The 19,517-nt window shown below is 37.2% G+C and overlaps 1 protein-coding gene across 1 annotated transcript in view; it reads left to right on the top strand.

The window, feature by feature from the left end:
* SLC13A1 (solute carrier family 13 member 1) overlaps window positions 1–19,517 on the top strand; it is a 76,902-nt gene that overhangs the window by 15,026 nt on the left and 42,359 nt on the right. Inside the window, exons 2-6 of the mRNA XM_055589511.1 lie at window positions 6,457–6,585; window positions 8,564–8,700; window positions 10,892–11,079; window positions 11,670–11,727; window positions 11,806–11,854. Coding sequence (XP_055445486.1) covers window positions 6,457–6,585; window positions 8,564–8,700; window positions 10,892–11,079; window positions 11,670–11,727; window positions 11,806–11,854 — 561 coding nt within the window. The remainder of the gene's footprint in view (window positions 1–6,456; window positions 6,586–8,563; window positions 8,701–10,891; window positions 11,080–11,669; window positions 11,728–11,805; window positions 11,855–19,517) is intronic.

The raw sequence follows: 19,517 nt of genomic DNA, 5'->3' as shown, positions 1-19,517 counted from the left end.
TCTTTGATATGCTGTCTAGGTTGGTCATAACTTTCCTTCCAAGGAGTAAGCGTCTTATAATTTCATGGCTGCAGTCACCATCTGAAGTGATTTTGGAGCCCCCCAAAATAAAGCCTACCACCATTTCCACTGTTTCCCCATCTATTTGCCATGAAGTGATGAGACCAGATGCCATGATCTTAGTTTTCTGAATGTTGAGCTTTAAGCCAACTTTTTCAATCTCTTCTTTCACTTTTATCAAGAGGCTCTTTAGTTCTTCACTTTCTGCCAGAAGGGTGGTGTCATCTGCATATCTGAGGTTATTGATATTTCTCCCGGCAATCTTGATTCCAGCTTGTGCTTCTTCCAGCCCAGCCGTTTCTCATGATGTACTCTGCATATAAATTAAATAAGCAGGGTGACAATATACAGCCTTGACATTCTCCTTTTCCTATTTGGAACCAGTCTGTTGTTCCATGTCCAGTTCTAATTGGACATACAGGTTTCTCAAGAGGCAGGTCAGGTGGTCTGGTATTCCCATCTCTTTCAGAATTTTCCACAGTTTGTTGTGATTCACAGAGTCAAAGGCTTTGGCATAGTCAATAAAGCAGAAATAGAAGTTTTTTTGGAACTCTCCTGCTTTTTTGGTGATCCAATGGATGCTGGCAATTTGATCTCTGGTTCTTCTGCCTTTTCTAAAACCAGCTTGAACATCTGGAAATTCACAGTTCACATATTGTTGAAGCCTGGCTTGGAGAATACAAGACCCTTATGGAGAAAACTACAAAATATTATAAAAAGAGTTTAATGAATACCTAAATGAAAGAAGAGTTCATAGATGAGAATATTTTAAGGCCATTTCTTATTTTATAAATTTCATGTAATTTGAATAAAAATCTAAAATTCCAAAAGTAGAAGCCTAAAACTATCAAGACAACTTTGAAAAATTATAAAATATGGGACCTGAGTTACCAATTATAAAACTGATTGAAAAGCTGTAGTAGTTAAAAGAGTTTAATAATTCTGCAGTTCACCACCTTTTGAAAGGTGGTGGGGGTGTAAGTGATTGAGATACAGAGTCCATAAATGCATGTGTCTGCATTTGTAGAAATTTGCCACAGGAAATATGTAGTAGCATGAGTTAGTGGGCAAAGATGGACCATCTAATTAAAAAGAAATCAGGACATTTTGATTATCCATTTAGAAAAAAGGCATCAGACTCCTATACAAATCAATTTAGGTCCACATTTGAAAAAAAATTTTTTTTTAATTTTAGGAAAAAAATATGGGAATGCAATATGTATAGAAAGAATTTCTCATATAGGATAGTAAAAACACAAAACATAACAGAAAGGACTTTAAAATAACTGAGTCAAAATTAAAATCTTATCACCCAGAAACACAATAAATCAAATGTCATAGATAAGTCAGAGGCTAAGAATAATATTTATAAATATACATATATAAAGAAATATTAAGAACCTAAAAATAACCTCACAAATTCACAATAAAAAGAAACAACAGAAACACGAGAAAACACTATAAACAAGGTAATTTTCAGGAGAGGAACAATTATGTTCAACAACCATGAAAAAATGGTATTCAAGCAAATGCAAATTAAATTAAGAAGAACTTTCCATACTATCAGATTTCAAATAAATAAATTACTCCAATATACCAGTGGCTGGTTAAATGGAACTTTCTCACATTGTTGGTGCTAATACTGTATAAACTGATGCAACCGTCTTCCATAGCAGTTGGGCAATACCGGTAAGGTTCCAATGCATCCTTTCCACTCAGCAATTTTGATAATTACTTTCATATAATAGCTTAGACAATCTCTTTCTTATATTCACATGTAACTAGGTATAAAGATGTTCTTAGCATTATAATAATGAAAAATTGAGGGAAAGAGCCCTAAACAGCCATCAATAGAAAAAATGGACAAATGAACTGTAAGATATTTATAAAAAGAAATGCTATATCTGTTTAAAAAAATTAACAGTAAGTCTATATGTATCAGCATGAACACATTTGAAATCAATAAAACATTGAGTGAAAAAGCAAGTTGAAAAATCACACAGAGTGAAATCAGCCAGAAGGAGAAAAATAAACATCAAATATTAACACATATATGTGCAATATGAAAAACTGGTATAGACAATCTGATCTACAAAAGAAAAATAGATGCAGTTGTAGAGAACAAATGTATGGCTACCAAGCGGGGTGGTTGGATGAATTGAGAGATTGGGATTGACATGTAACACTACTGATAACATGTATAAAACAGATAACTAATTATAACCTACTGTATAGCACAGGGAAGTTTATTCAGTTCTCTGTGGTGATCTAATGGAAAGGAAATTCAAAAAAGAGGGGATATATGTATATGTATAGCTGATTTACTTTGCTATACAGTAGAAACTCACACAATATTCCAATAAAATGCTTTTAAATATGTATGTATGCTAGGTCACTTCAGTCATGTCTGACTCTGCAGCCCAATACTTGGTATTTTTCAGGCAAGAATACTGGAGTGGGTTGCCATGTCTTCCTCCAGGGGATCATCCCAACCCAGGGATTGAACTGGCATCTCATGTCATACACACCAAAAATCTTTTTTAATCTCAAAACCATATGTTGTTTATTAATGTAGTAATGTCTACATGTAATAAAATCATGAATGCATGGATAGAAACCCAAATGAGCAATCAAGGGTTGATTCTGGAAGGGTAAAGTAAGATTTGCAAGGAAGAGCAGGTAGGCAGCATTTTTATTACCAGATATTTTACTCAAATGACATCTAAGGCCAAACAGGGAAGAGAATTCATGAGATGGTGCAGAGGCACCAGGAAAAACTGAGAAGCACAAGTCAGTCTCTAAAGGGGAATTATTGGAGTCCTCAAGTCTGGAGAATTGTTGACCTGGAAGAATATGATCCCAATGTTACCAAAATCCTCAGTTTTTCGAGAGGAGCCAAAAATTTGAGTTTTGTTTCTAATATGAAATCTGCTGGTTTGCAAATCTTGACTCAAATGTACACACGCCACCCCCCACCCCCCACCACACACACACAGTTTTAAGTCAAATAAACTGCATTTTCTTCTTAGATGTGGTCATCAGTTTGCAACTGTTTAGTCTACATAATCAAACTAGGTTTAAAGTGTCCATTCCAGAATATGGTCACAGGCAGGTAGAAGCTATCACTTAAGAGTATTGGAGGCTCACTGGGATGACTACCTGTTAAGGATTAGAGTTTAGAAAACCAGTGTATGAGGAGCAGGGATCAGAATTCATATATGAAGAAGGAATGTAGATAAGACTCTTTAGAAATATTTTAGGAAGTACTGGAGTGAGTCATATTATAGTTAAAGTGAAGGTGGCCTTCAATGCAAGTTTTGGGTTCTTTTCAGTAAACAATTCAAAAATTACTGACATGACCATTTTAAATTATGTATGGGCCAGTTAAAACATGAAAGTTGTCTTAACAAGCTAAAGATTTAACACTTGAAATTTTGCCCCCAAATTTGCCCCATCTGAGCAGACTATCAATGTCTAGATGAAGTAGACCCATGTGGAAATGAAATTTCAACACTATGGCAGTGATTTTGTGTGGCAAACAGAATTTGCTGGCATCATGTTCTTTTTATTTTTCTGATGTTTTAGCAATTCCTTGTAGAAGGGTGCTCCAGACAGTTGTCAGGGTAGCTAGTCCCAATCCAGCCTCATGCAAGGGAATGAAAAAAATGAATTAAATTTTTGGAAAATCAACTGGTTTTGGAGCAGCTTTGCCTATAGTGGAGGAATTGGAGTGGAGGCTGAAGGGCAGAGTCTAAAGGCTGAAGGGCAGAGGTAAAATGACAGTGGGGTATATCAGATCAAGGGACTGGTTGAAAGTGGAAATGTTAGTCGTTCAGTTGTGTCCAGCTCTTTTGCGACTCCATGGACTGTAGCCTGCCAGGCTCCTCTGTCCATGGAATTCTCCAGGCAAGAATACTGCAATGGGTAGCCATTTCCTTCTCCAGGGGATCTTCGTGACTTAGGGATCAAATCTGGCTCTCCTGCATTGCAGGCGGATTCTTTACCATCTGAGCCCCCAGGGAAGCCCAAGAGACTGGTTGGCTGTGATTAAAAGGCAAGATAGTAAAAAGGTCCATTTTATCTTTGAAATCTAGGTCCTTGTAAGTATGATAGAAAACATAGAGTCACAATGAAGAGTTTGGGGGTTATACACGTGTTTTAATAGGCTTCCCAGGTGGCACAGTGGTAAAGAATCTGTCTGCCAATGCAGGAGATGCAAGAGATGTGGGTACAATCCATGGATTGGGAAGGTCCCTGGAGTAGGAAATGGTAAGCCATTCCAGTGTCTTTCCTGGAAATCTCCATAGAGGAGGAGCCTGGCGGGTTATAGTCCATGAGGTCACAAAGAGTCAGAGATACGGCTGAGAGGCTGAGCACACACACGTGTGTTCTAACTAAGAGAAAAAGCAGACCTGGTCTTTCTCCAACACTGGCATTTTAAGTTAAGCACATATTCACAGATTCTCTCCAGAGCAAGTCAGAAAGATTTAGTCAAGGCTCAGCTTTGTTCCACTGTTTTATTGTTTGTCAAGATTATAGAGGTAGACTTTGTATAAAATTGTCAACATCAAAACACCTTTATTCTTTCTCCTTGAAAAAGACAGCACAATAAAGATATGACACAATCGTGTCTTATTAAGAATTTCTTAGAAACTCCCTGAAAGTGCAGGAATGCTGGGTGAGTTAAAGACCAGGCCCAGAGGACTCACCATGAGGTAGACGAATCAGAAGGCAACAAAACTAGAAATGCTACTGCTTTGGGAAAACCTTAAATAAAAGACCTTGTTAAACTCAGACAGCAGTTTGAGTTTTTTAAATTTGTAAATTTTGAGTTTTATAAATTTCTAAATTTTTCAAATGCAGCTCAGAATTTGCAGAGATTAAGCAGTGTGAGAGCAAACATGTAAGATATGCTGCTCTTTATTAATCATTTAGTACATAGTGGTATCATATAAAAATTATTTATGTAAGCCAAAGTAAAAGTGTTAGTCATTCAGTCATGTCCAACTCTTTGTGATCCATGGACTGTAGCATGCCAGTCTCCTCTATCCATGGAATTCTCCAGTCAAGATTACTGGAGTTGGGTAGCCATGCCCTTCTCAAGGGATCTTCCTGACCCAGGGATTGAACCCGGGTCTCTTGCATTGCAGGCAGCTTCTTTACCATCTGAGCCACCAGGGAGGCCCAATATAAGGACAAATTTTAACCATTCCTTAACAATGCCCTAAGCCAGAAACCCACAGATTTATACCTGGCAAAGCAAAAAACTACATTAAGAGCCTCTATCCTATTTAGTTCCCTGTGTCTCCATAGAAGCTCAACTGTCTTTCTAAAAAAGCCAAACAGAAGGCTCTTCACCTCCAGGTCTGCATCACTTAGGAGCAAATTCAGTCTTATCCATGCACATAACTAGGCAGTGTCCTTCTTTCTCTGCAAAAAAGTACACCTAACTTTTTCTTCTGGGTTGACTTCCCTTTTTAGTAGAGAGAGAGGAAAGTTGGTGTGCATGAGTCCCACCCAACTAGAAACCAGGAAATGCAGTTAAAAGGAAGGGTGTGAATTTTATAAGCCACAGGAAAGTAAGGGCAAACACCCATAAACGCTGATATGAGCATAGAAAATTGACTACATGCTGTTACCTAGTTTGAAGGAAATGTGAAGAAAATATAACAAATGAGGATGTTTTTATGTCACTGGTTTTTTATGTGTATTAAATTTTGACTTTTCAGTTCAGTTCAGTTGCTCAGTCGTATCCAACTCTTTGCGACCCATGAATCGCAGCACGCCAGGCCTCCCTGTCCATCACCATCTCCCAGAGTTCACTCAAACTCACGTCCATTGAGTCGGTGATGACATCCAGCCATCTCATCCTCTGTCATCCCCTTCTCTTCCTGCCCCCAATCCCTCCCAGCATCAGAGTCCTTTCCAATGAGTTAACTCTTCGCATGAGGTGGCCAAAGTACTGGAGTTTCAGCTTTAACATCATTCCTTCCAAAGAACACCCAGGACTGATCTCCTTTATAATGGACTGGTTGGATCTCTTTGCAGTCAAGGGACTCTCAAGAGTCTTCTCCAACACCACAGTTCCAAAGCCTCAATTCTTCGGCGCTCAGCTTTCTTCACAGTCCAACTCTCACATCCATACATAGCCTTGACTAGACAGACCTTTGTTGGCAAAGTAATGTTTCTGCTTTTCAATATGCTATCTAGGTTGGTCATAACTTTTCTTCCAAGGCTTAGAGACCCTCAGAAATAACCATTTGCTGCCCTATTCTAAGGTGCAGAGACCTGCAGAGTTTCTTCTTACTTTCTCTATTCAGCAAGTGTGACTGCGATTTGAACAATGATTTCTCAGCCTTGTTATTTCACCTGAGGTCTTGCTTTTGTTCTGTCCAGGAAGCAGAATGTGCCTACACCCTCTTTGTCATCGCCATATTCTGGCTGACAGAAGCTTTGCCTTTGTCGATAACAGCGTTGCTGCCTGGCTTAATGTTCCCGATGTTTGGGATCATGGCTTCCAAAGAAGTAAGTTTTCCTGTGACTGTTTGACTTAATTAGATTCCCTATTTTGTGCTGATACTTCCAGTGAGAAAGTTGTATTTAAAAGGAGCAGCACTCAATCCTAAAGGAAATCAACCTGAATATTCATTAGAAGGACTGAAGCTGAAGTAGAAGCTCCAATACTTGGGCCACCTGATGAGAACTGACTCGGAAAAGACCTTGATGTTGGGAAAGAATGAGGGCAGGAGGAGAAGGGGGTGACAGAGAATGAGATGGTTGGATGACATCATCAACTCAATGGACGTGAGTTTGAGCAAACTCAGGGAGATAGTGATGGACAGGGAAGCCTGGCGTGCTGCAGTCCATGGGGTTGCAAAGAGTCGAGCACGACTTTATGACACAACTTAGTAACTGAACTACAAAAACATCCTGTTGGTAAGGCTTCCACATAAGTCCTCCAGACTTCCAGCTATGCCTTGCCTCTAGAATTCTGCATGTGTGTCCACCTTCACGTGGACAAAAGCAAAACACAGGCCGTGGTTACTTGAGCTGTGAGTGTCAGTAGAAGAAATGCATGTCTGATTTTTCCAGGCTGTGATCTATGCCCGGTGCCTCCCTCCTAGCAAAAGGGCCAGTTCTTTCACATCCTGCATCAGCTTTTTCTAGTCAACAAAATTCGGTCTCATACAGTGTTGGAAAAGTAATTTTTTTTTTTAATGAAGAAAAAGCTTCCCTGTTTGCTTTTCCAGAAACCTGCCATTTCAGAAGATAAAGCCAAATTAACTTTCATGTGTATTTCCTTTTTGTTCTTACTGAGAGGAGTTTATTCATGCTGAGAGGTATTTCTTACCTTTATACAATCTAAGGGTACCCATCTGAAGAAAATGGATTCAGTTTCCCATTAAAAGCATGAAATGCACTGAAGCCAGAATATCTGTCTCCATGCAAGTCTCTGCCACTCAGCACACAACTGCCTAGACCTCAGCTGAAACATTCTCAGGAAAGATGGCACATTCCAATGCCAGGCATGTAATTTATCCCCTGGATTTCTGTCTTCTGCTTGGGTACAGTACCGCTATCATAAAGTTCATCTGTCCAATACTGTGGGTGGAGACTTCTTTAAAAAACTAACCCATGACACAGGTCTCTCTTTTTTTTTTTTTTCGTAGTTGAAATAAAACCCACAGTTTTTTGTGTCCCCTGCCCTCCATGGGAGAGGATTTCAACACAGCCTTGTGATTCAGTTTAAGCCAAGTATTTTGTAAAGTCAGGACTCTTGAATATCACCATGAGGTAATTTAAAATAAGGTTTCTATGATTAGATAAGTTTGAAAACTATGTAGCATAGGGTATCCCCCTCTTTGAGAGTGAGAGTTTACACTGGTGTTTAAAGATTTGGAGAAGGCCTACAAGAAATAAAATTCTAGACTCTTAAGAAATTCTGTTTTCTAAACTTATTCGGCCACAGAAACTTTTTTTGAAAAAGAAAAATATTAATGTACCTCTCAGAGAATTCTTTTGTAAATCCTGCTACAAATGGTTGCCCAAGTGTCTGTAATGCTCTACTAATCGCCATTCAAAATACAGAAGAATGACTGCAGTCTGGGCATAATGAAGATATTGGTGAGCCAGAGTTTGACTTGAGACTTTTCCTCATCATAGCCATGGCCAGTCTGCTATAGGATTGCAAACTAATTAGCCCCAGTTTACAGATGGAGAAACTAAGGAATAGAAGGCACTTGCCTGAGGTTACTCAGGTCTTTAAAAACTCAGTAATGGGTACCCTCTCTCTATGTATATTTTTTCTTTATACTACTTTTTCTGGATAAGGATGTGGAACTGATTTACATTTGTATTCACATACACCTGCATTTCTTCCAACAAAATAGAAAGATTATGTAGTTGAAGGTCAAAGTTAGGAGCAGCAAAATAATGCCTTTCTGGTGCAATGTTGTTTTTCCCTCGTCAGCATAAATACTCATGGGTTTAATTGTAATTTCAGGTGGCATCTGCTTATTTCAAAGATTTTCACCTACTGCTGATTGGAGTCATCTGTTTAGCAACATCCATAGAAAAATGGAATCTGCACAAAAGGATTGCTCTGAGAATGGTGATGATGGTGGGTGTGAACCCAGCATGGTAAGTACTGTGTTTACTGCTCCAGGTTTACATTCCATACAGACCATTTTTGTACAGAGCAAATAACCAGATAAGTAATGCACATCCAGGCAATCATTTGTATGACAGTGTAATTTCATGATTTTTTTTTCCCTCTGCAAAAATGAAGGTGATATAAAGGGTACTTGAATTGGAGGTGAAACAAACTTTAATTTCACTGCAAGTCTAATTACAGGGAGATTGGAATAAGTGCACACAACTCTTCCACCTTTTATGCTCTGTAATAGTCAAAGCTGAGAGAAGCCTGAACCTCAACAAACAAGATTGATAGACTTCAGAGTAGATTTCAGTACTATCTTGTTTATTGGGCTGATTATACATTCAAGACTTGTTCAAGAGTATCCTTGATCATCAGGAAGGATGTTAAGAACCAAAGACAAAGATGTTTACTGACAAAATACAAATATGTTTAGAAAAATTCCGAGGTGAACATTTCTCTTTTTAAATGAATTGTTCCAGAGTAAAACAATCAATTAAGAAGTTTCGTCTATAGAATGTGAAATCACTCATTGGACTAATTTTGCCCACTAAAATAAATTTTGCCCACCAAAATCCATTAAATTAATTGGCCATTTTGGTTTTAATTCTAGCTCTTGTTAAGAACATAGATGGAAACTAAGAAAAAAAAAAAACAAACAAAAAAAATCCAGTGTCAAAATCATTTACAAAATGGCATTATGCTTTAAAACCTTAGGTGATTCTTCCCAGCTCATCTTTCTTTAAACATAAGAAAATTTATTGAATTATGCTGCATAATTCATGTCAGGGTATAACAATGTCTGTGTTTTATCATTTATGGAGCACACTCTTTTGTAAATAGAAAAAGTATTCAATATCTTAGATGAAGCCTATTTCGTACAAAAATCTGTAACTTAAAAATTTTAGAACATGTATGTATTAAGGACGTTTTACTCTTAAAATGAAATGGTGTCCCATGCCTCTTGAAGTGCTACAGAAATGTGTCTCTTTTCCTTGGCCATCTGCTCACTGGCTCCAGGTGGTGGAGTCTGCACAGTGGGACAGGGTCCTGTCCATTATACCACTAAGTGATTTTTCAAGTTAAGGTATTTTCACCACACAAAAGTTTTACCAGTTCCCAATCTTTTTGTACTGAGAGATTTGTATTGAGAGATTGTTTTGCCAATGCCTTAAGTTGAAATTGTTTCTATTTTTTAATTAAGAATAGTTTATTGTTTAAGCAGTTTTCTTAAAAGTTTTGTTTCATTTTTCACATAGAAAATATCCATCTTATCTGTAGGTGGAATGTAGAATGTGGAATTTTTCTTATAGATCTATTTCAAAAGAAAGAGAAATTCATAAATGGTTCTATATGGAAAGACATGCATCTGAATGATATTCTTGGACCTCCTACTCAAAAGAGATCGTGTTTTTCCCCCAGTTGTGACTCTGAAAGCTTATAGACATGGTTTAAAATCCTATAATTTTAGGTATGTTATTTTTTAAGGGAGAAGGATTACTCTATTTGTATGAGGAGACAATGTAATACATCCAGCTCTTGACAACAGGCAGGAATGTCAGATTCAGGAGAGCATGAATAATTGAATCTACAGAAAATTCTGAGACCTCATTTTAGCTAGTGATTTTAACCATTTCCTCCACCCACCATATACTGAACCAGAGTAATAAACAAGTAAAAAGCAGATTTATAAATATTAACCTCCCTCCTTGCCCTTGTTCTTCCTTGGCACATATACAAATAGAGATATGTCTCAAATATAAAAGAAAGAATAAGGGATCCTAAATGCAAAAGCCAATTTCACCTTATTTTACTAGTATTTGAAGATGAGCCATCTTTAAAGGGCATTTGAATATTGGTATAATATTATAAGCTGTTACACCATCTACCAACTTGCAGTTTGATTATAAGTTTTATCATTTTTTCTGGTTTGGAGAGAAGACTCTTACAGTTTCCAGGGAGACAACCTCATCATAAGTCCTGTCTTACATGTGCCATTTGGATTTCTACCTGTCTATCCTGTTCTCAGAGTTCTTTACCTGGGTGGAACCTTAACTGTCTTTATGTTTTGTAAAAACGACTTCTCAACTCACAAACAACATCCTTTACAGGTAAGTACTACAGAGCTGGTGAAGCTAGAGAGCACAATTCATACTGAAGGCCCTCTTGTTTCAGGCTGTCCTTGGGGTTCATGAGCAGTACCGCCTTCCTGTCGATGTGGCTTAGCAACACCTCTACTGCTGCCATGGTGATGCCCATCGTGGAGGCTGTGGCCCAGCAGGTCATCAGTGCAGAAGCAGAGGTGGAGGCTACTCAGATGACTTACTTCAGTGGATCTACCAACCAGGCACTGGAAATAGATGGTACCACATTTGCTTTGGCCACGGTGGGATCTAGCTATCTGGGCAATGGGATAAACTCAAGGATTATATTTTGAATTAATTATCCATACAGGCATGATATGAATTCAACCTTACTCTACCTCTATTTCCCAGTATTTATACAAGGGAATTATATTACCCAAATATTTTACCTTCAATTAATGGTTGAATTTACATTCTCTGACAAAAGGGGAAGAAAAAGAATGACTTTTCTATACTTCAACCAATCTGATAAAACTCTCTTTTATGTCTTTATCAGTAGACTCAGGTTACTCTTTTACCCTGAAATGACTTTCCTGCATAATTTGTGAACCTTTAATTCCTATATTCTATCTGGAGACAGCATCACATTCTACCTTGGTTATTTCTGGTTCTGATAAACTGCTTTGGTTTAGTGAGAAAAATGTTGGGAGGATATTGGTGTTTGTAAAACACTTTATTATGATGAAGGTTATGTCAGTACAAAGTGAATTTGTTTATTTTCAGCCTCTCATAATGCTTCCACCTTCACACACACACACATACACTGATAATCCTTCATTTTAATTTTTTTTCTATTTAATGTTTTGCAGAAAGTATTAATGGACAAGAAGCAAATGAGAGAAAAGAGAAAACAAAACCAGTTCCAGGGTAAAGAATATTATTTTGATTAGGATTTTCAGAATTATATTTTAATGAAATTATAAACTGGGTAAATTTATTTTTCAGATACAGTAATGATGCAGGGAAAATTTCAAGCAAAATGGAGCTGGAAAAGGTATATTAAATTTGATTCTCTCTAAATAATTCTACATGAAATTATATTAGATCTGCAGTTAGCTATGTATGCATTTTAAAATCTGTTACTTGCTTCCTTGTCTAAGAATTACTTTACTTGCCTATGTCAAAGCATGGTGTGATGGTTTGATAAGCCTTCATGGATGGACTGAAATCAAAATCCTCATAGAAAAAGTTTTAGGCTCTGAAATCAGCATCATTTTCTCCTTTTAACAGATACCATAGTGATCGCAGTTTGCATATGTAATTTAAAGAAATATAATGCTAGCCTCAGAATATTGTTTAATTTTCTTATCAAAATCTTGCTGCCTTTTTATTAAGCACAGTCTATTACTTCCAGGTTATGAACTTACAGCAACTCCTATTCGTATAATTACAACCCAGTTATCTTTAGTGTCCTTCTTGCTAGTAAATTCTAGTAGAATTCATAAGCTGCCACCGTCAAATGAAGATGGAGGCATTGTTTGTAGCCATTCTGGCTATTAAAGGAAGGAAGAAGACTTTTGTAAACTATCCCGTAGAATTCATTTTCCCAGAATAGATCAATATAAAAATACTATACTAGGTTTTATTAGGAGAAATATATCTCGAGACCACTGAAAAGTAAACCTGCACAGAAATAGTCCTATGGTAACAATGGCATTAGAAATATGAGAGTGGGGCATATGTTCCTTCCTCAGGCTATAATGCATTAGCATGCAACTGAATAGGAAAAAGAAAACCATCTTGTTATTTACAGAAATCTTTAAGGAAGAGTGATTTTTATGTAAAGAGAAAACTAACGTAGTGATAAGTTTTAAACCACTAGCTACAGTGTATTTAAGAGTTTTTAAGATGAGAATTCAATACATATTTCTGAAAATATTATCATCTTTAGGGAGGGAAATAATTCTTTTAGGACATAGAAAATCAGCAGTCTGCCAGGTGTATTACAGAAAAATGCATCAGAAATGAGCTTTAAAAACTGTTGGGTATACTTGCACTCACTTGGTAACTCTCTTGTGGTCATCTTTAGAAACCCAGTTTTCTGGTGTGATGCTTAAATTTGAGATCAAGACCTTTCCAATGGTTTGGTTATCCAGCACTGTCCCGGGCGTGGTAGGAAAGGCTATGGATGAAAAGACCTCCTCTTTACGGGCAGCTCAGGGTCTAATGAGGAAGATGGACTTTAAAAACAAGAAACTGTGACATAAATACCACACCAAGGGTATACACAGAGACCAGATCTCCCAGAAGCTGAAACAACTAGCTCAGTCTGGGAATATTGCCAAGAGGGCATGTGAGGTCAAGAAATCTGAGTCTGGAGGGAAGATGGCACTCACAGTCAGAGATATGCACCCTTCATGTGTGCAAGGACCAGGCCTACTTGGCTCCCCATTTAACACCCTACCACATTCTACTGCTTGACGGAGAGTAAGTATTCAATAGATAATTATCTTGGCTAATTAATGAAGGAATGAAAAAGGAAGAGGTAATGTAATCAGAGAATACATAAAATTCAAAGACCCCAAAATGTAGAGAGGGGATTTTTCAGGAAGCACGTCCAGTGTAGGTGCCAGGGATGAGCTGTGGAAAGTGAAATGTTTGGAGAGGTTGGGCCAGGTGAAAAATAGTAGTTTGCGCCATGCAAAGGATCCTAGTTTATCTTAAGGGAAATGGAGAGCTTTGAAGCCAGGAGGCAGTATGGTAAATTCTGCCCTTTGAGAAGCTTACTGTGGAAACAAAGTGAAGGACAGAGGGTATGGGCCTAACTGGACTTTCTGATTAATATGACTTTGTGGATGAGAGTGATAAAAGCATGGAAGATGCCTCTGCTACAGAAAGATAGATAAAAGGAGGTTTGTGATGCCACTGAGGGAGGATTAAGTTTTCAACAGGGAAATGTGAGATAACTGGGGTCTATTTTAGGCAGTAAAGATAATAAGTTCTGAGTTTGGTAGAGAAGAGCTAGGCCTTTGAACAATGATTCTATGGTCATTCTATAACTTCATATATAAAATTTTAGCTTGGTGTAAAAGAAAAATTAAGGGACAACTTTTTGCTCTAATAAAGTGCTATTTATAGGGGGTCACATGAAAGTATTTTTCACATACTGTACATTTAAGATAGATTTTTATTTTTGACAATTAAAATCTCAGATATAAACATAGTAGATTATTATAACATGTTGTTATAATAAACTGCACCTGTTCTTTCCCAGATTTAAACCGGATAATTAAAGATTAACTGATTATGTATGTATCTACTTGTATCCACTTAATCTAGCTATAAAATGGAAGGAATATTTATATTCATAATGTTTCAGTCTTCTGCTTTTTTCATCAAGTAGATAAGACATTTTATTGAATTAAATTAAATCCTGTGTGGTTTGGCTTTGAATGTGAACAGCAAGTCAAAAAAGATCCAAATATTACTCTTTTTGAGAGAGGATGGTTTAAAATAAATTTCAAAGAAGAAAAAGAAGAAACAAAAGGGCATAGAGTTTTTTGGTAATTTATACCATTTTGCCATGTTTTTACACATTCAAATCACCATCGTGTTGGTTTGATACACCTACATATTGAAAAGTGATTACCACCATAGCTTTATTTAACACCTCCATCATATTATATAACTACCATTTATTGCAGTGTGAACATTCAAAATTTACTCTCTTAGCAACTTTCAACTAATGTATATAATGTTATTAATTATAATAATCCTGCATTAGATACCTGGAACTTACTCATCTTAAAACTGGAAGCAGGTACCCTTTAAACTTTATCTCCCCATCCCCCCTGCTCTCCCCTCTAACCCCTGGTAAGCAACACTCTACTCTCTATTCTATGCGTTCAGCTTTTATGGATTTCCCATATCAATGATTGTTGTTGTTGTTTAGTCACTAAGTCCTGTCTGACTGTTTTGCGACCCCATGGACTTTGTCCCACCAGGCTCCTCTGTCCATAGGATTTCCCAGGCAAGAATATTGGAGTGGGTTGCCATTTCCTTCTCCAGGAGATCTTCCCAACCCAGCGATCGAACCCACATCTCCTGCATTGGCAGGCCGATTCTTTATCACTGAGCCACCAGGGAAGCCCCTGTAAAAGTGATACCATGCAGTATTTGTCTTTCCCTGCCCGACTTATTTCACTTAGCATAAAGCTATTATAATGATTGCCATTTCAACAGTTTGAGATGATAACTCACTGTGCTTTTGATTTGCATTCCTCTGATGATTAGTGATGTTAAGCGCCTTTTCATGTACCTGTTGACCACTTGGATGTCTTCTTTGTGAACCTGTCTTTTCAGTTCCTCTGCCTGTTTTTCAGTTGGATTGTCTAGGAGGTTATTCTGTTTGCTTGTTCGATTGGTTGGTTGTTTTTGCTAGTGAGTTGTATGAGTTCTTTGTAAACGTTATCAGTCCTAAAATTCTTGTTACTAGAATTGCAAAGTATTGGTATAGATGATAATGATAATTTGATGATAATTTTCCTATTGCTGCTGCTACAGCAGCCAATGGTGATGATTATATGTTAGTTTTGAACCTGATGGATATTCACCAGTTCCTCAGATTCCAGAAATGATTCAGGAGCACTCCTATCTGAGTCTCATTCCTAAGCTGCATATGTGAAAAAGATTCACAGTGTTCCCTTTTCACCATAGGCAATGGCCCAAACATTAGCAGAGCTCCCTACGTATGCCAGAATAAAAATGATAGGTAGGTATTTAGCCCATAAATTCTTTATTACTCCAAAAGTACCTGAAATATTTTTAGAGAAGAAAAGGAACAAGAAGAAAGGAAGATCCCAAAAGACACTGACATATATGAGGGAATAATTTGTCAAGTTCCAGTGGAGCAGTTGGAAGACCAATCATCACTCATATTATTTCCATAAGAAATGAATTTCAGGTATCCAGAAATCAATTTTTACATACCAAAATAAGAATCAAGTTGCTATGTTTTTTCCTTTTTTCAAGCACTGGTATTAATCAAAGAAATATCTCAGGTTTTTACACTAGCTCAATTTCTAAACCTCCAGGCATCTTTGAATGAAAGGAATTGGAAATTCAGTATGTTTTTAATGAAAGGCCTAAAATAATTGTTTTCCATTCATCTTATATAATTTGTAGTTTCCCCAAAAGGAAAAGTTCAAAGGAAAATTTCCTTGAACAAATTGAATCTTGCTTTTAATTAGATGTTGTTTAGTTTGGTGGTGAAATCCTTATTATTCGAAATCGAGTTCTATGAAACAGCACTCTCTAATATTCTCTAAGAATTCTAAGAGCGCTATAAAAGTAATAAGCATGGTTCATAATATCATGGACTAGGGGTGTTATTTCTGCCAAGTAGGGAGATACCAATTCTAGAATATCTGGCCCCTAGATCAAATGCGGAAATGGCATTTTAAATTAGGTCAGGTAGGTGCTACAAACAAAAGTTCTAAATTGCTTTCCCCTTTTCCTAGACCAGGCGAAGTTAGTTGGCCAGCAGAGCCAGTTTTTAGCACTGCTGAGACCTCAATTGACACAACCTACTATGGGTTTCCTCTACCCATCCAGCCAAATTCTGCAGGTTATAAAGATGTGAGCAGAGAGAAAGAGAAAGGCTATCACATACCCTTTAGGAATCACAGCATCACCAAAAGGCAAGAGATAACAAGGGTTGTTGAAGAAAAGGGAACCCCTATGGATTGTTGGTGGGAATATTAATTGGCGCAACCACTATAGGAAACAATGGATCAAAATACTAAAACAGGATCTAGCAATCCCACTACAGGGTATATATCCAAAGGAAATGAAAACAGGATCTTGAAGAGATACCTGCACTCATACTGTAGCATTATTCACAATAGCCAAAATATGGAAAAAATGAATGAATGGATTAAGAAGATGTGGTATGCATATACCATGGTATATTATTAAGCCATGAGAGAAAAAAAAAAGGCAATTCTGCCATTCCAATTACATGGATGAATTTTGAGTGCAGTATGCTAAGTAAAATAAGCCAGGCATCTCCTCCTAAGTCACTTCAGTTGTGTCCAACTCTGTGCGACCCAATAGATGGCAGCCCACCAGGCTCCCTCATCCCTGGGGTTCTCCAGGCAAGAACACTGAAGTGTTGCCATTTCCTTCTCCAATGCATGAAAGTGAAAAGTGAAAGTGAAGTCGCTCAGTCATGTCCAACCCTCAGCGACCCCATGGACTGCAGCCTTCCAGGCTCCTCCATCCATGGGATTTTCCAGGCAAAAGTACTGGAGTGGGGTGCCATTGCCTTCTCCGAAACCAGGCATAGAAGGACAAATACTGCATGGTTTCATTTATATATTGAATCTTGAAAATAAAAGTAAAACTCATAGAAATAAAGAATAGAAAATTGGTTCCCAGGAGCCAGGGGGTTGGAGTGGGTAAATAGGGAGATATTAGCAATAGGGTATAAGCATTTGGCTATAAGATAAATAAGGTCTAAGGACCTAATATAAAACATGGGGGCTAGAGGTGATACTATTACTGTATGGTTGAGATTGGTTAAGGGACTGATACTTGAATGTGTCACGAATGAGAGAGAGAGAGGAAGTGGGGGACCCATGCTGTAACTGAAGTATTTAAGGGCTGGGTGGAAATAATCTTTTCATAATGCATATGTAGATCAGATCATCATGATGTACACTTTAAATATCTTATGATTTTATTTGTCAGTTATACCTCAATAAAGTTGAAAGAGATCATAAGTTATTTAAAGTATGCATTGGTGATTTGAAGAAGTATTCATGGTGAAATGGTTTCCCCTATCTGCTTGATTGGCATATTGATTGCCTCACATATTTATCTTTTTTTTTTTTTTTTTGAGAGCATTTAAGTTCTACTCTTGGCAAATTTCAATTGTTGAGTGTAGTGATGTCAACTCTAGTCACCGTGTCTAGTCAATGGCTTCTCAGTCCTTACTCATAGCTGAAAGTTTATACATTTTACTTGTTTTTTTTTAACTTGGCAGTTTTCTGCACCTCTGGGAACACAAGATGAAGTTGAAGTTTTAAAAGAAATTATAACTATTCTACTCACTAATCCAATTTATGAGAACTCATGCCATTCAGTTGAGAATCTGGAACCCTCATTATCAATGGTATTAAATCGGAACAAGGGATGATATTTCTGACATATAGTGGGATTCAGGTGGTGCTGATTCAGGTACTGGGATTCACCATGCAAGTGGTGCTTTCCTGGTGGATCAGTGGTAAAGAATCTGCCTGCAATGCAGGAGACTCAAAGATCTAGGCTCAATCCCTAGGTCTGGAAGATCCCCTGGAGGAGGAAATGGCAACCCACTCCAGTGTTCTTGCCTGGGAAATCCCATGGACAGAGGAGCATGATGGCCTACAGTCCATAGGGTCACAGAAAAGTTGGGTACAACTGAGAGACTAAATAACAACAATAAACAATAGGTGGTGAGGTGAATTCACTTCTGAATAATTTATCTTAACATTCATAAAAAAAGAAGAATCAAAGCAGCAGCCTGTGAGCACAGCCTCACTCAAGATTTTAACGTTTATTGTAGTCAAAACCCTAGCTGGGCTCCATTGGTTTACTTAGCTGGGTTTCCACAAGACATTTTGTTATTAAAGAAATAATTGACTATTGATAATGCATTTTCTTCTATATATCATTTAATTTTGAACCACAAAAACATGGTTCTTCACCTTGTATATTGTGGAAATATTATCTAGCAAGTAACATGAACTTAGCCATGTTGGAAGCAACTGTACTTTCCCCTAACTGTACAGTAACCCTCCATAAAATAAACCTCCCATAGAATTTATTCTAATACTGTGTTTGTTTTGTCTCCTAAAATTCTCAACAATATTTTTCTTTTCATAGTCCAATGATATTCCCTAACAAAAGGGTACATTTATTTTGTTCCCAAATTGTTTTTCACGTATCTTGATTGTGAAATATTTTAATATATATATATATTTAAAGAATGTAACAAAAATTTTAAAGAAGGTGATAACATGGTTTATATCAACACCCCAGCTTAAGAAAAAGGACATAACAATTTCTAAAAATCCCCATAAGCTCTTCTTTGATTCCATTTCCTTTCCTCACACAATCATATCCAACCCCTTATGGAGGCAGCCACAGTCTCCAGAATTTCAAGTTAATCATTTTCTTGTTTTCTTTTCAGTATTACCACTTCTATTAATTACTTCTTCATCTCAACAAACACCCAAAATAACAATAGTTTTAATAAGATAGAAATAGGCTGGTATAATGGTTCCACAATCATGATGACCTTGACTCTTTCTATTTCTGCTCTGCCGTCATCAGCACTTGACGGCTACCTCATGCTCAAGACGGCTGCCTCCTTGCCCTCTGTCCATTCTCTGTTCCAGATACTGGGAAACAGAAAGGAGAATGCGAAAGGCATAACAGACATATACTTAGCAATTCTTCCATTACTTTCCTGGGTTTAGAATTAGTCACATTTCTAATTTCTCCTTGAGTTTTGGTTGTATTTTTCTAGGAACTTATGCAGCCATCTCAAATTTAGTTGCATGTTGTTTTTAATAGTCTCTTATTACCTATTTAATTTCTATATGTTTTTAGTTATATATCTTTTCATTCCTACTATTGGAATATTTTTTTCCAAAGGTGTACATTTTATAAGT

The sequence above is a fragment of the Bubalus kerabau genome, chromosome 8, assembly GCF_029407905.1.
Source record: "Bubalus kerabau isolate K-KA32 ecotype Philippines breed swamp buffalo chromosome 8, PCC_UOA_SB_1v2, whole genome shotgun sequence".
In the NCBI taxonomy this organism is placed as follows: Eukaryota; Metazoa; Chordata; class Mammalia; order Artiodactyla; family Bovidae; genus Bubalus; species Bubalus kerabau.
This window is presented reverse-complemented; position numbering and strand designations above follow the sequence as displayed.